The 17,175-nt window shown below is 43.7% G+C and overlaps 1 protein-coding gene across 2 annotated transcripts in view; it reads right to left on the bottom strand.

The window, feature by feature from the left end:
* Positions 1 to 17,175, bottom strand: part of LOC147671991 (solute carrier family 22 member 6-A-like) — a 427,981-nt gene that overhangs the window by 138,706 nt on the left and 272,100 nt on the right. For both annotated transcript variants that reach the window (XM_086948072.1, XM_086948071.1), the window contains one exon: positions 5,263 to 5,371. In XM_086948072.1, coding sequence (XP_086804198.1) covers positions 5,263 to 5,371 — 109 coding nt within the window. The remainder of the gene's footprint in view (positions 1 to 5,262; positions 5,372 to 17,175) is intronic.

Here is a 17,175-nt window from a genome sequence, read left to right as displayed (position 1 = left end):
CAGCGAGAAGCAGCTTCCATATGTAGGGCTTCATGACCTTCCCTCTGTAATGGCTACTGGAACAGGCCACAGTAGCAGAACAGTATCAAGGGCAGAATATGTTGTGGGTGTTAAGCTAGGTCTAATAGCACATGAAGCGACACTTACACACTTTCCACCTCTTTCTAGAGAAGAAGTGGGGAGAGAGACATTAAAACGTCAGCTGAGATCGGCATTTCAAGCAGAACCATCAAAACTATTCACCTTTAAGCAACATAAAATCTACTTGATTGATGTTCCTAAATGTAATTATGCTACAACATATGAGAACGTGGACTCCATAAAATCAAATCCGTTCACTGGATTAGGCACATAAGAGGGTGCAGATCCATGATTAGGGAAGAAATTTTACGATGAAGGAGGTGTGTCTTAGCTAACAGCCCAGTAGACACAATGGAACTAACCGTAGCTGATGAGGGCCTAGTGCATAACTTAATCGCACTAGAAGTAAGGACGTGTCCTACAGCAAAGTCAAATATTCAATTTAAGAGACAGCTGGTAAATAACATCCCCAGGGATATTTCTAACCTGCTGTATGCAAGGTCATCCTCACCAACCTCACCAATGACATATAGGGCTGGCTCAAAGCTCTCCACACAGCCTAACTTAGGAGACGATGTTCATATCCATTTTGTTGCAAAAACCATCCTTAGTCCAACATCTCCTCAACAGCACAGGGGTCAGAACATCCTTCTTCACTCTAAATTCTCATTGTCCACAGGCCATTACTCACTTAAATTGATCTCATGGAATGTGGCCGGAATTAGAAGTAAACTGTGATTTCCCCACTGGGTAAAGCTCACCAATTCCCATGATATATATATTCTTCAAGAAAACTGGAGTCTAACACAAAAGTTTATGCCAGGCTATGTGGCATTCCACTTGCCCGCAATTGCCTCAAAAAAGGGTCATCCATCGGGTGAAATGCTGATTTGGATAAGCATTGCTCTAAGCTTTAGAACTGAAGAGCTACCTACGAACAGCCCAGATATCTAAGTGGTTCGATTGAAAGGCCAATAAGGTTACACTGTAGACATCTAAAACATTTATGTTAGAGGCATCAGAGGGGTGGTAAATCTTTCATTATACAAACCCTAGTTGAGCTTATGGACATAAGCCAGCTTCCATATACCCTTATTGTAGGTGGTGACTTTAATGTGACCTTCGAACCCCTAGACAAGGACGACATCCATGATGTAAACGAGGAGGACAAATGATGGCTTGTCCGATTGCTTGATCTGCCTCTTAAGAAATGGTCACAACCAGCCTTTCAACTAAATGCATTGGCCTTAGAACATAGATTAAGAGCCACTGAAAGGAGAACAGATTCAGACAGAGAAGGAGAATTGACTTTCATTGGTCCAAATGATGCTAGTCTTATTGACTATATCTTAGAGGATCTTAGGCTGTGGCCTACTTTAGTTGATGTGACTGTAACCAAAAACAGCAATAGCAACCATAATCCATTAAGCCTGGGACTAGTATCACCCTGGGATGAACAAGCTAGTGCCCCTAGGAGTAATATTATTAAAAAGGAAGTACTACTCACAAATGATAAATGCCGCCTTAAATGGCCTATGTTCCTGGGGGATGAAACAACATTTATTATAATCAAGCAGTAATGAATTGCCCGGTTGGATAAGATTCAGTCTTATGCAGATGACATGAGAAATGAGGAAGGTTTTAGTGTGCTGCATGTAAAGTATTTTGAACAGATAGCTACACACTTTATTGATTGTCTCGAATAGTGAAATAAACATGAAGAACCCATGGTTCTCAAGTGAATGCAGATTTTAAGGCACCAACTTGCTAACGCTATTAAAATTAAAAACATGCCCCAAAGCGAGAATTAAGGAGGTCATAAAAATTGTCTATAGTCAAGGCCAAGAGGAACTGGGACAAGGAGAAAGTGAAGGCAAATTGGTGAGGCTTATTCCCAGAAAGACCGTAGGAAATTTTGGGCTCTTGTTTGGAGGGGGTATTCGGAAAACCAACACCTGTTAGCCAATGATATTGCAACGGGTGCTTGGCAACAGCACTTTGGTGCTCTTTATACCACTACCACTTTCTTTAGTGAAGGGACGCCCCCTCTAAATTTATCTTTAAACACAACAAGGGTTTTCTTTCCTAAGGAGGAAATTGTGACCTCAATTGAGGCCATTTTACCTGTTCCTGGACCAAACCGAATCCCAAGAGACGTATTTTTCCATGACAAAAACAATTGGTCGACCTTTATATAGGCACTTTCCAATGCTATCTCAGGGGGTGCCTCAATCCCAGACTCATGGAAGGGAGCTGAAGTAATTCCATTCTCATCTTCAAAAGAGGCGATAGGAATAACCCTAACAACTATAGGCCTATCAGCCTTATAGACTGTATTCAGAAGGTATTTTGCTGTACCTTCTGGTGAGGATCCAGGATTTGATGGCTGAGAATAATATATTGTCTCTCCTAAAAGTTTTTAGATTCATCCTCCTTTACTGGAAGGTGGTGGTATTGGGTAAAGGGAGTCTACCTGTAGATTTAATAGACTTGAAGTCAGCATTTGACCTAGTGCCCCAAAATAAGCTTTGACTGGATGCCCCTGGAAATGTTGTCATTAGTTCTTCATCTTCATGCAGACAACCATGACAGGGAGTGATGGGGTGACCAGGGCCAAGTCACTGATCCCATTAATACCAACAGGGGGGTCCGTCAAGGCTGTGTTCTGGCCTCTATGCTTTTTCCCCTTTATATCAACCAAGTTGTTGACTTTCTAGCCAGAACCCCAGCGGATGCCCCATTATTAGTGAAAGAGAAGATTGGTGCACTTCTTTTTGATGATGATAAGCTCCTTGTCTCGAAAACACCTAGGGGGGCATCAAACATTATTAAACCAATTTAAGGCTTTTTGCGATGAAAAAGGGCTAGAAATAAATGATCAATGCTAAACCCCATAATCTTTCAAAGGATGTCATACTCTAAGTAACATTCCCCCAGAGAGGGTGAGTAGCGTTCAAAATTTGGGTGTTAAACTGGCAGAAGATATGTCTTGGAAGCAACATCTAACCAAGGCTAACCTAAAGTTTCAGCAGATAGTTGGAGCCCTGAGGAAGGACACTCTTGCTCGCACAACAAACCCTTTACAACCAGCCCTAGAGATCTACAAATGCAAGGCAGTAAGCTGTGCCCTGTACAGAGCCGAGCTGTGGGGCTTTGAGAAAGTGGATGATCTTATAGTGACAGAGCATAAGTTCCTTAGGAACTTAGTATCTCTACCCTCAAGCACCCCACTTCTCCCACTCAAACTGGACATGGGGGTCAAATCTTAAAAAGATTTAGCAAAACTCTGTCTGCTCCTCTTCTGGCAGAGATTGGTTTTGACCCCGAACTGTCCCCATACGCCTCAGCTCTCGAATGAAGTTTCACCCTAGATACATTCAAGAAGATAGGTTGGTACAGGAACATCAATAACCTATTTGATAGTATTGGGGTAAAGGGGGGTAGCACTAACTGTCTAGAACTGCCCACAAAATAGCAAATAAAAGCCATGTATTGAGACTGGGTAGCCAAGAACGAGATTAGGGACAGTGAGCTGGGCAGATTTACTGGGGAATTTTTAGATTTTAAATTGGAAGGCTTCATATACATCATTCAGTTGCCGGCAGATAGAAAGCTTTACATCCAATTCAGACATAGTTCACTCCCCCTGAATTTATTTACAAACCTCTATAGGATTCTAAGGCCTAGCACAAATTGCTCAGACACGTGTATTGCTTCTTGCTCGTTCACTCCGCCGTCACCAACTGGTGTACGTGCAAACGTGACGTCCTTTATTCACAATGGTCACATGGGCAATGACATGGGCAATGACGGGGCACGCCTGTTACGCCACAGGCGGAAACACAACAGCACCCTATATCAGCTATTTTTTATGGTTATAATATGCAGACACGGCTAACACTGTTTATAAATTAGATTTTTATAGACTAATTGTTGTGAATCATTTTATACAACAAGATTTGTTTTTATTACTTTTCCCGCTTGCTCAAGACGTCTTACTACATTTCCCAGCATTTAATAGGCATTTCTGTAGTCCTACGTATTCATATGTAGAACGCAAGTCATGCATCACACCAAGTATGTGACGTGGAACTGTACGGCAACACCAAAGTGGCTTGGTCGGGAGCACCACCAACTTACAGCACTGCTACTGCTCTGCCATTTCTCTCAAGGTCCCCTTCAGGTATCACATAAAGGAATTCATGCCTTAGTGCTTTAGGGAAGTTGGTAGCAGTAGAGCAAGGAGTCAATTTTTTAAATGTTTTTAAATATGGGTAACTTCCCTTCTATTTACTAGTTTAAAAAAACAAATAGGATGTTTTAGAGGAGAAGGGGTGACCGGTGGTAGAGGGAACTTCTCTAGCCCAAACAACAAAGGTATATTAATTGCTTGAATTTCCCATTAAGGCAGTTCAGCAGAATACTGCATTAACAGCACATCAGGCTGCAGTTTAGTTGGTACATACATTTTTTTCACTCAATGAGCGTAAGTCACATACATTGTAGACAGTCTAGCTATTGCCCACAATTAAGAGCCCCATTTAAATTAATTGAAGCTTACGCCTGCAAATCACTATTTCTCTACTAAAACAATAACCCAAAAAAGTGGTAGGTGCATATTTTCAAAGGTTTTCTCACACAAACTTCTTTGAAGTGTTTTTAATTTTTTTGTAAGCATTATAAAGTTCATGAAGGTTGCACAGTTTTTTTAAATGATGCTATGGAGAAAAATCTCAGCTTTAATATAGAAATTGTTGAAAAAGAATCGGTTTTTGTTGGAAAATCTTTCTGCAATACTTTCCTTTGCAGAATTTGCCAAAGATCCTGATTTAGAGTTGGGCGGATGTCAACTACATGTCGGCCAATTACACTATCTGGTGTAAACAGATCATAGGACACCTGACGCGTTTTGGCAGGTGTTCCTCAACCACCTAACTTTAATCAGGCTCTAGCTTTCTAAAATCCATGTGGTGCAGTATGCGTATCAACTTTACAAAGCAGTAGGTGGAAAAACAATGTTTTACATATACTCCCTCAAATCTTACTTCTGTGCATTTGTGATCATATATCTCCGACATTCAAACTACTCAAGTGGCAAAGTTGTGGTTGTTGGCAGATTAGTAACAACAATAACCATTTTTACAGTGGACCTTCACAGTGATCATGGATGGCAGAATGTACCTGAGTGTAGTTGGGAAGAGCTCCACCGTGTACAAGTAGCTGCAGACAATGGAGGCACCCAGGATTCCTTTGCCTAAAGCGACGAGCGACATTGATACTATCGACAACCCTGTTAAGGACAACATAGGCAATGTTGAGGAAGGAACTTACTTATTTAGACTTTCACAATTGCATGAAAATAATCCAGAACTGGTCGTTCGTAACTTCAGTACACAGCACACAGTTGACATCATGCTGGAAGCTGCACATATATCATTAATTTCACGGTGGGTGCTGCTTACACCCCAGTGACATCATACAACGAGCTAACCTCGCTGTACTGACAGCAAGAGCTGGTCCCAGTGCAGTCATACTGGGATTTGACCTCACAACTTTGCTCCCCCTTGCACCTTGCATGAAGGTGAGAATGCAGAGGCCCCTCTCACATTTTGATAGGATTTCATTGTCTTACCCACTCTTCCACCTCAAGTGCATCTGTCTGAATATGCTTTATGTTGCAGACACTTCCTTTGTCTTACTCCTTTCATTGTGGTATCTACATCTACAAACGCATTTTTGAAATATAAGAGTGAGCAGGTCATGTTCTGGAAGACAATTCACATTACAAAGATTGGGAGTTTGGGGAGTTTTACTCCACTAAGTGGCAAAACTCTGCTGCACTCTCTGAAGTTCCGCCAGCAGCAAAGTCTATTAAGTTGCGTTGCTCGCGCTGATTTTTAGTGCCAGGAGTTTGTTCCGCACACTAAAATCAGTGCGAACAGCACTATGCGTCGTGCCAGAGGGCCCTGCTATTTTCTGCTGCTCAAGTAGACATTCTACTTAAGCAGCAGCTTCCTCAATGCGAGTGGCAGACTTATCAAATGGAGCGGTCGCGACCAGCCTCCACTTCCCGTGATGAGAAATCTTGCAAGGAGGTCTAGCGTGTTATATTTTGTTCTTGCTAACTTACCATTAGTGAGACGCTTGAAAGAAAAAACTCCACTCCACGTCACTTCCCTGAGTTTTTCGGAACTCTACACTATGCACTCTGCTCAGAGAGCGGAGTGGGCAAAACTCCACAAAATCCGCCTGTGGAGCGCAATTCTTTGCCCACCCCTAAATAAAATTAGGTTAGAGAACTTTGTGAATAGTAAAGAATCAAGCACATTTGCAGTGGAAGGTACAGTAAGACTGTTTGAATGTGCAGAGCGCCTTTCCACAGTAAGGAACATTTAAGGCTTTCTAAAAGTAACAAATCTGCACTCCAAAAATGTGAGCTTAAGTCTTTATTCTCAACTTAAGTTGTTTGTTCTGGCCTGTGGTGAGATGTATGGAAGGAGCTATGTTGTAACTGTTTTCCTTGACATAATCTGTGTGTAGACCGAGGAATCTGTCCAAGGTGGCCAACTTCCTGATAAATATGTTTGGGGCACCTTGCTTGTTCAGCAGCACTTTGCAATCTAGTCGAAAGAGTTTCCAATTCCTGAGCTATCAAAAGACTGCTGTTTGGGGAGACTGAATTGACAAGTGCATTTTTAGCGTTTTATCACGTAATGCCTATCTCTAAATTTGGCTTGCATTTTCTTCTAAAGATGTAAATTTGCCTAGTTATTGCATGTATTGAGTGTGTTTACTATGCCTAACAAAATCTGAGTTGGAATTCCTCTACCACCTCCAGGAATTATCTTCAACTGCTCACTTATCGTTACTCTTGGAGAGTAAAAATTCCACAGCAAGTAATTTGGTTATCCAATTGAAAATAAATTGTGTCATGCCATAGGACATGTTTGATGAACAAATGTGCAAACACAAGGAGATGATGGACGATGCACAGAAACTTTTCGGACCCTTGCCCCCAGTCACTACTAGATCTGGGTCAAATCCATCATGGTTCTTTAGCTCAATTTGCCTCCCCAATTCAAACCCAGCCATATGCAAATAAGTCTTGACCCTGTTCATTACAGAAACACTCCTGCCCAAACTGCCACGCTAGGTTTTCACTGGACCAAAAACAAGCATCCTAGGACCGGTTTTGTGGTAACAAACCCTCATCAGCCAAGCTAGCTTGAAACCAGATGCAAAGTGAGCAAGGGACCCACATCTGGGCATACCTTACCAACTAAGGGCACACAAAGCAAACACAAGGAGATGATGGATGGAGCGCTGAAACATTTCAGATGCTCACCCCCAGTCACTATTATATCTTGGTTAAATCCATCATCATTCTTTAGCTCCCTTTGCCACCCCAGTTCAGACCCAGCCATGTGCAAATCAGTCTCTACCCTGTTCCTCAAGGGAACACTCCAGCCTGAACTGCCAAGCCAGACCTTCACTGGACCAGAAACAAGGATGGTGGGACAGGTTTTGGGATAACACCCCTCATCAGCCAGGGTAGTGTGAATCCAGTGGCAAAGTGAGCAAGGGGCCTACATCTGGGCATACCCTGCCAACTCAAGGCACTCAAAGCAAACACTAGGAGACTATGAATGGAGCACTGAAACTTTTCAGAGACTCACCCCCCATTCACTATTATCTTGGCTGATGAGGGGTGATGCCCTGAAACCGGTCCTAGGATGCCTTTTCTCTGGTCCAGGGACTATCTGGCCTGTCAGTTCAGGCTGGACTGTTCCAATATGGAACAGAGTCAAGGCTGATGTGCATATGACTGGGTCCAAACTGAAATGGCCTGGCGAGCAAAATAACAATGGATTAAACCCAGATCTGTGACTGGAAGTGTACTTTGACAATGTGCAACATTCCATCCGTCATCTTTTTGTGTTGCATTTTCACCCCATGCTCGCTACAGCACCAGTTTCAAGCCAGCCTTGCTGATGAGGGATAATGCCCCGAAAACAGTTCGAGGATGCTTGCTTTCCAGTCCAGGGAGGACCTGACTTGGTAGTTTGGGCTGGGCTGTTCCCATGGGGAACAGGTTCAAGGCTGTCTTGTATATGACTGGGTCCAAACTGGAATGGCATGGCGAGCAAACTAATGATGGATTAAACCCATATCTGTGACTGGGTGTAAATGTTTGACAACGTTCAACATTCCGTTCATCTTCTTTTTGTGTTGCATAGTAAGCAACAGTGCCCACCACAGATACTGACCTGTAACCAAGGGGGTAGCCAGAAAATAAAAATACCCCCTTCTTTGAACCGAAGCTCTGATGGCACCAAGCATGTGATGCAAGCCCAGTAAATTGCTCTTGTCACTTCCATTCAAGCACCTCTGCATCACCATTTCACCCTTCATCTACCTGCTAATAACCACCAGTCTGTCATCCATTCATTCATCCATCATTCAATCTTTCACCATTCAATGTATCCATTGCTATTCCATCCAGCTATCCATCTGTCACACATCCATCATCTAAGCATGCATTCATCCACAAATCCACCTATAAATCAATCTTTTGGCTAACATGTCCATCAATAAAGCTTTTCAGTCATCAATTGTTCTTTTTGTCCATATATTCATCCACCCACCATCCATAGATCCTCTCCTATTTTTATTTACTTTGCCAACCATTCATCCTCTCAGTTCTATTTACTCTGTCATCCTTTCACACACCCACCCAGCCATCCATCATCTCATAATTTCATTTACTCTGCCATCCTTTTATCCACCCTTATATCCATCTCAGATTTCCATCTAGTCTGCCATCCTTTCATCGACCTATCTACATATCCGTTCACTCACTCATCCACCCAGCTAGCCACCCATCCTCTCACCCACTCATCTTTTCACCTACTTATCCACCCACCTGTTTACCCACTTATCTATCTTTCTTTACAACATCTATCCTTTCACACAGCTATCCATCCCTTCACCCATTCATCCATTCATCCTATGCAAACCCATTAATTCACCTACCCTTACCTCCTTTTATAAACTCATCCACCCATCCTTTCATCCAATCTTCCTTTTATCCACCCATACTTTCACTCACACATCCATCCACTTTTTCCCTCTCTAACAAACTACTCATCCATCTTTCTGTCCCTTTTCTAGCAAGCCACGTTTCTTTCTTCCTTCTAGTTAATTATGATGATCTCTTATCTGCCAAGGTGCAGAAAAGTGGCCCTTAAAAACTCCAGCCCCAATGTAGCTGCTAAAGCCAGTTGTTCACTATGTCCCGGCTTGCAACCACCTTCTTCCTCAGGTTCTGGAAAAAAAGCCTTGCAATTAAATTTAGTCTTTATTTCGATCAATCTGATCATAAAAGACAAACAAAATATTTACAATGACATAATAAATAATCTTAGGTAAAAACATGATTTCTAAAATAGACATAATGCATCATAGTAGTTGGTAATAACACAAAAGTATAATAACATGATAAAATGATTAAAAGCACATGATTCAATATAAAAATTATTTCTTAATAGTGTGCCGTACTTGCATCAAGAGTAATTTGGCATTTCATTTCATTTGTGCATCGTACTTAACCCCATGCATGCTGCTGCGATTCTGCGCCTGTGCAGCACATTCCGATCGCGGTTGCGGTCATGACGGCCCCCAGCCGTCATCAGCACACGAGCACTGTAGGGCATGACGGCTGGGGACAGTGATCAGCATGGAAGGGGTTAAAGAAAGCCAAGTCCAGACGACAAAATACAGGTAAATATCAAAGCATCATCCAATGGATTAGAACTAATCAATAGCAGCTGTTACTTTTAAAAACGTTGGACCATATTCTCCATATTCAGCTTAAAAAATTTACTAGGGCTATCACAATGGGCTCTTGATTACTGGTCTTCAATAGTCTTAGAGCAATAGCACACGACCTAGTACCCAAGTTAGAGCAAATTGGTTTTAGCCATTTGCTCCGTGGAGAGTTATAGGCCAGGCATACAAATAGGATATGTGGTAACGTTTCATCCTGGCCCTCACAAAAAAATCCTTTTAACCTCCTTCTGTCTTCATTTAAAAACAGGCTCATTTACCGTGGAGAGTTTTATAAAAAAACCTTAGCAGGACCTTAAACAAGGTGAACAATACACTAAGGTGAGCATACGCCGCCAAACCCGAAAAAAACACGTAGTCCAGTGGAAGTGTGACTAAACAATAGCTCCTCTAAGTCATGCAGTGGTTTAAAGCAGTTACACAGGGCATATTACACTAAATGCTGTAGTGGTGCAACTGACCTCTTTTTCAGCCTTGTGCAATTTGGTAATACAGAACTGGCTGCAGATGTTTGCCTGGCCCTTATGTGGTTGCACATTCTGCACCCACATGACCCCCGGTGGGCATTTCCTCATTTTTATTGGGGTGTGATCAATGTTCCCTATAATTTTATCCCTCTGTGTGCAGCAGTGTTGGGTCTCTGTGCGCTGCAGCCAATGCTATGTGAGCCAAGAACCAGACTACACATATGGATGCAATGACAAATATCAGTGCAAACATCACTCCAAACGTTTGCTTAAAAAATGAAAATACGGTGCATTCCACACATACAGCGCCACATGATGGCTCTTAAGGCAGGTTTGAAATTTACATACACACACCATTACATGAATTGGTTACACAGGCAAGTACACTTCAGCTTTAGAAAAGCACAGGACTCCAACAGGGGTACCAATATAAGATTTCACTAAAGATTCTCAACTAGAGCTCTGTTCATAGGGTGGCAAAATGTCGGGAGCCTATACAAGATTCCATACCTGGGGATACATGCAGGGAGGCACATGTTATGCCCCCCTGTGTGCATGCACCCCAAGTTCCTGCAGGGCATCGACTTGGCAGTCCATGCCCTGCAGGAATTTGCTTTGGTGTTCCCATTTTGGTGCCTTTTTTATAGGTACCGCCGTGGGACAGCGGGGCACTTTGAGATCTGCATGGTGCACATTCTTTGCAGCAGGCATATTAACCCTCTGCGCTACCTTAGAACTTCCACTAGAGAAAACTCAGAGAGTTATTATTATAATATTTATAATATTATATTATATTAAATTGCATATTTAAAATTGCATGAAAATTGCTGAAGTCAAGGAACATCGCAGCAGGTGCTATTAAAAAATAATATACCTGCAAACCTGGCGTTCTCCCCACCCACCCCCGAAGTCTGCACCCGGTACAGTGGCACTGGTTACACCCCCCTGGCCCTGCGGCTGCGCCCTATTAAGCAAAGACATGTACCAAGTCTACTAGGGGTATCGTAAGGATTTTGGGGTCCCTGGGCCAAACCTATTTTGGGGGCCCCTGTTCATAACAGGTTTGGAATTTCTGATTTCATTCCAGCTCTTTCTTGCCCTCTTAGGCCCGGTCACTGACAGTATACAGGTGCAATCGTTGGTTTTCTAAATGTGCTTACATCTAATGTTCAGAGATAGTGAAGAACTACATGTACTGCAATGACATCCCACTGGATCCACTCTGAGTTGACTGTGGGAGCTAATTTTATTAAATTGACACAACTCTAGACTGTGTTCCTCCTACAGGGACATCACAAAAGCTGCTGACAGCTCCTTTTTAAATCATATGGGGGTTTAAAAGAAGAACCAAGCAAGAGGACCCATTTCCATCATCTCTTCTAAACTTTTCCCGCAGTAATTGAATAGCGGGTGGAAACAGACTCACCTCCTCCTGTTCAGCGAAGCGAGGGACTGCTTACCGGCCACAGGAGACTCGGTCTCCCAGCATTCCTTTGTGGGGCCCCAGACCGCGTCACTCACCAGCACTTGGAGGGGCTAAAAACAACAGGGCCACTCCCGCAGCGCGGGACATGCGCGGGCGTGCCCGGGTGCTGCCCAGGCCAAGGGCGGGCCCATCTGCGCCCGTCGAAGCCCGGAGGAGGCTGGGCTGGGCCACATCTCTTGAACTCTGTTCCCGGGACCCCAAGTAAGAGAACTGAACATTTGTGACTTTGGATTATGGGGATCCTACAACCATAACAGGATTAATTTTGTCAATGTGAGGGAGTGGGGGTTTATTGGAGGATAGGCTACGGTAGCTAATACTGTGTAGCCTAGTGGGTTTTTTTGTTGGCAATCAAGCTTGGCATCCTTTTTGACATTGTCAACTTAGATTATGAGTAAGTCAATTCGCAAGGGGGGTAATGGGTCAGGGGTTGTCGGGACATTGGATGCTTTTCTCGTTAGGGCTGGGAGCGTGATAATGCACGAAATACAGTAAACAGAGCGGAGGCTCTCTTTAGAGCCAAGGCTCCCACCGCTAACATCACCATCCCCAACTGAGGCTAATCCAACTGTAGTTATGAGTCCTACTCGAACAAATCACATTGCATCCATATCTAAGCAGGGCACCCCGGAGCATCAAATATAGCTAACTCCCCTTGTCCGATTGTGGCCCCCTCCCCACTACATACCTGATCTGGGCAATTGAAACCCACACATGGCACTACAAGGAAAGTTCAGTCCAGAAAAAGAAAGTTGTGTAGTGCCCCTAAAATGAGCACCCAGACCTCAAAACAGTCTAAGAATAGGAACCCTGCATCCAAACCTGGAAGCCCTGTGGTGTCACTTAGCACTTAAGAGGGGCCAAGGGGGGAAACACACTCGTGGCTGCCTAGGCCCCAAACTGCTTACAAGCGTCATCGTATATAGTCAATATGTTAGAAGAAAGGCTGCTATTACTGATTAATCTCGTTATGGTGAAACTTGACGCTATTTTCCAGAGACTAAACTTGATAGAGAAACATTTATTGGAAAATATACCTGCTTGCCAGGAAACCAGTCAGGGAGCCAGTAAAACCATTAAGCCCAAGGATAGCGTATCATTACTTCAAACTAGTTCACAGGGCGAAAGGCTGGTAGAACGCCCTACAGTCTTAGTTCCATCCCCAGGAACACAAATGAATCAAAACGTCCAGCAGGTATGCAGGGGTAGGGCAGGACCACAGGGCCCTAGAGGTAAATTTAGAAGTGATGGGAAGGAGCTGTTAGATAGACTCTCCTACACCTCCCACCTGATGCTACGCCGTATACAATCATCCTTGCAAATGCCCCGAAATGTGCCTATTACGACGAGGAGCATTGGTCTACCCTAAAGCACAAATCACTTCACTATTTAAGTCAGAAAACTGGGCTGGAAACCATCTTTTTGAATAATTTATGATGGTCAGAAGGGTCCCATGGGTAGGGCAATCCCAGAAGAGCTTTGAAGGAGATTGCATTGTCCTTAGCTTTAGGTCACTAGCCCTGGTTAGGGATATACTGGATCGGGGTGCACATTCTAGGTCTGTTTTTTTTATAGCCCTGATGTACATAAAAGACCAAATCGCTACAGGCAATTGGGCGATATGTTAAGTGGCAATCCAAGGGCAACTGTGGTGTCCAACCGCTACGATGCATTGAGCACCCTAGAGGCCAATGATTGACTGCGAAACCCATTAGTTCCTAAAAGTCTGGGAATAGCCAATAATTACGGCGAGGGTGATGCTGATATTATAAGGGAGGAAGTTACTGTCTCCGTAACCCCGGGTCCGTCTGAGTATTATAGTGATGCTAATCGTAACAGGATGGTCATCCCAGAATCAAGTTGCCCTTCTATTGTACAGAGTCCAGTTGTTGTTGCCCCAGCTCTAGGCCAAATGACAATCACTAATGCTCTTCAAGGTAGTCAGCCCCAGACTAGTGACTCTACTAGTAACTTATTTATAGCACAATCTCTGGTATCTTGGAACACTGCAGGCCTAAAGAATAAATTAATGTCCCAAGAATGGCTAACGTTCATAGACAACCATCGTGTCATACTATTCTAGGATCTTGGCAGATGGAACCTCAGTTTAGAAAGGGATTCCTGATCTTTTATAGCCCAGCTACCCCTAGCATGAGGGGAAGACCTATGGGGGGTCTGATGATTTGGGTCAGACAGGATGACAGGTATATAGTTACCCAGTTGGATTCTAAGAGAGGTGATATCTTAATCATTAGAATCCAAAGTCCCAAATGCAGAGATTTGTATTTTTTTGACATATATGCCAGGGGCAAACCTGGGGGCAAACCCTCAGAGACAGTCTCCCTGTTGGATTCCCATCTCAGCTATTATAATGGCAAAGGGAACATGCTGATAGCTGGAGACTTTAATTGCTGCTTCGAACCACTGGATAATAACGATATCGAACTAGCAATGGAGAAAGACCTTACCTGGGATATTCCGCAACTGACCATTCCTCCCATCAAGAGGTGGTCGCAAGCTGCTTTGCAGCTTAAAGATTTGTGTCTAGAGCAGGGACTAAGGGCGGCAAATGGCAGAACTAAATCTGATAAAGAGGGTGATCCCACATTTGATAATGTGGTACGTAGTAGTCGGATAGACTACATCCTTTTTAATATAGAGTTTTGGTCATTCATTAAGGATATGGTCATTGTAAAATGGGTGGAAAGTGACCATAATCCTTTAATATTAACAGTGGAGTTGTATGAAGGAATGTCGTCTGATTCCAGACCCACTACTATTGATATATATCCTTCAAATGACACCAGGAGGGTAAAATGGGCTGAATGTCTTCTTAAAGAGGAACACTAAGCTGCAATGGGTGAATTAGCGGCAAAGGTCACACTAGACCTCCAAGAGTGTACAACGAACCAGGATTTCACGTCAAAGGTTGTTCCTATTCATATAACTCTTTTTAACAGGCTAAGAGATTTTTTTATTAAGGAGGTCAGTGGACCTAAACGAAGTCTTAAAAATTGGGCAGAATCATGGTATGGTAAAAGTTGCAGGGACGCATACAAATCACTAGCCGTGGCAATAAGATCTAAAGATAGGGATCGGATTCGAGTCGCTAGGGAGACGTATAAGACTGCCCTACAGGAAGCAATGCGATCCTGGGACGAACAATACTGGTCAGAGCTATATAATGCCAGTAGAACTAGGAACAAGGTTGCTTTTTGGGATCTGGTGAAATGGGGGAAGGGGCGCCCCAGGGATCACCCACAAAATCATGTTCCCCCAGACATGTGGGTCTCGCATTTTAAGTTGCAGTTCGCCTGCCCGTCCCTCGACAAGGGGCTGATCTTCAACATCCCCATCTCTGATACAGACATTACGCCACTATATTTTAGTTTCAATGAAGTTGAACGCGTTCTTAACTCTGTCCCAAAGGGTAGAGCACCTGGGTTGGACAGTGTTCCCGCGGACCTCTTTTTACATCGGAAAGGAGTGTGGGCACCTTACAAACAGTCCCTTGTAAATGCCATCGCCAAAGGCTCCCCTATACCTGACACCTGGAAGGGGGCCGAAATAATCCCCATCTATAAGAAGGAGGATCGTTCCGACCCTGCAAACTATAGGCCGATTAGCCTGATAGACTGTGTCCAGAAGGTGGTAGCCAGGCTCATGTTGTCTAGGATCCTGAACTGTAATGATGAGGAAGATGTCTTGTCCCCTCTCTAGGCTGGGTTTCTGTGCCCACACGAGCACTGTAGATCCGGTTTTTAGACTCGTTATGATTTACTGGCGGTGGGTTGTTCTTGGAGGTGGCACTCTATATGCGGCATTTGTCGATCTTAAGTCGGATTTAGACTTAGTAACGCGCTTTAAGATGTGGAGTGTCTTCCAAGAACAAGGCATGCCACCTGAAGTACTCGCTTTTTTAATTAAATTACATGATGCCAATTTTGCTCAGGTCAGGTGGGGAGAACAAGGCCAAGTTACAGATAGGTTCCCGATCCTCAGAGGGGTAAGGCAAGGGTGTGTCCTGGCCCCAACACTGTTCTCGCTGTACATTAACAGGGTTATTTACTATTTCAAGGACTACCCAATGGATGCCCCTAAGTTGAACGGAATGTCGGTACCCTTGCTAATGGTTGCAGATGATACTCTTCATTTCCAAGACGCAACAAGGGCTACCGAAGGCCATTGGGCATTTTGAAATATTCTGCAAAGATTATGGCCTTACCATCAATGTGTCACAGACCAAATTTATGGTCATGCACAAACATAAGTTTGTGAAAGGGAGGTCCATCATGAACGGTGAATTGCTCGAACAGACCCAATCCTTCACCTACCTTGGAATTACACTGGGTTCAAGGCTTGAATGGAAACCCCACACTAATCATTTAGTTACTAGACATGCCCAGCTAGCGGGAGTACTAATAAGAGAATTGCACCTCTCAGCTACTAAACCCATTGCCCCAGCACTTAAAATTTATAATACCAAAATAAGCCCTTCTATATTGTATGGGGACGAATTATGGGGGCTTAGTAACATCACACAGCTAGTAATTCCCAAAACAAGTTTGTGAGGGGGTTAGTTGGTCTCCCGCCATCTACACAACTCTTGCCTCTCTACTACGATCTGGGCTGTCAACAACTTGAGGATGTGGCGTGGTATAGACCAGTGGCATATTGGAGGAGGCTCTGGGTAACACCGGAACTCTCCCAATACGCCCAGGCCCTCCTCGGAGTCAGCCAACAGAATTCCATGGTTTAGAGAGGTTAAGGCTGTTTACATCGCCATGGGCCTGGGCACATTGTGGGAGAATCCCGCAGCCAACCCCTTCCCACCTCGAAAGGTTCTAAAGGAGCTCTACTGGTCAATGGTGTCAATGCGAAAGTTTTGAACGTGGCTTATCACTAAGAAGAGATTTTTTAGAGCTCAAGCATGAATCAGTTTATGAAGGCTACTGGGATATCATTACAATTCCCGAAGATAGGAAATGGTTTCATCAGTATAGGGTGGGTACCCTTCCTGTCAATTCCTTTACCGGCAAATGGCTTGCTGGAAATAATTTATCATGTACATTCTGTAATACCCAGCCGGAGAGCATAGCCCATATCTTTTTCATTTGTCCAGAGTACAAACACCCACGTCACAAGTGGCTAAAGTCTATATGTTTGTTGAAGGGCATTACTAACTGGACAGAGGCATTAAGGATCTTCAAAACGGATTGTTCCGAAAGTATTGTAATTGATGTCTCTAAATTCTTGCACTGGATGTGGGCTATACGGAGGAGAAAGCTACGCTAT

This window comes from Lissotriton vulgaris, unplaced genomic scaffold (assembly GCF_964263255.1).
Source record: "Lissotriton vulgaris unplaced genomic scaffold, aLisVul1.2 SCAFFOLD_1473, whole genome shotgun sequence".
Taxonomy (NCBI): Eukaryota; Metazoa; Chordata; class Amphibia; order Caudata; family Salamandridae; genus Lissotriton; species Lissotriton vulgaris.
The sequence above is the reverse complement of the archived record's forward strand: the minus strand, read 5'-3'. Positions and strand labels throughout refer to the sequence as shown.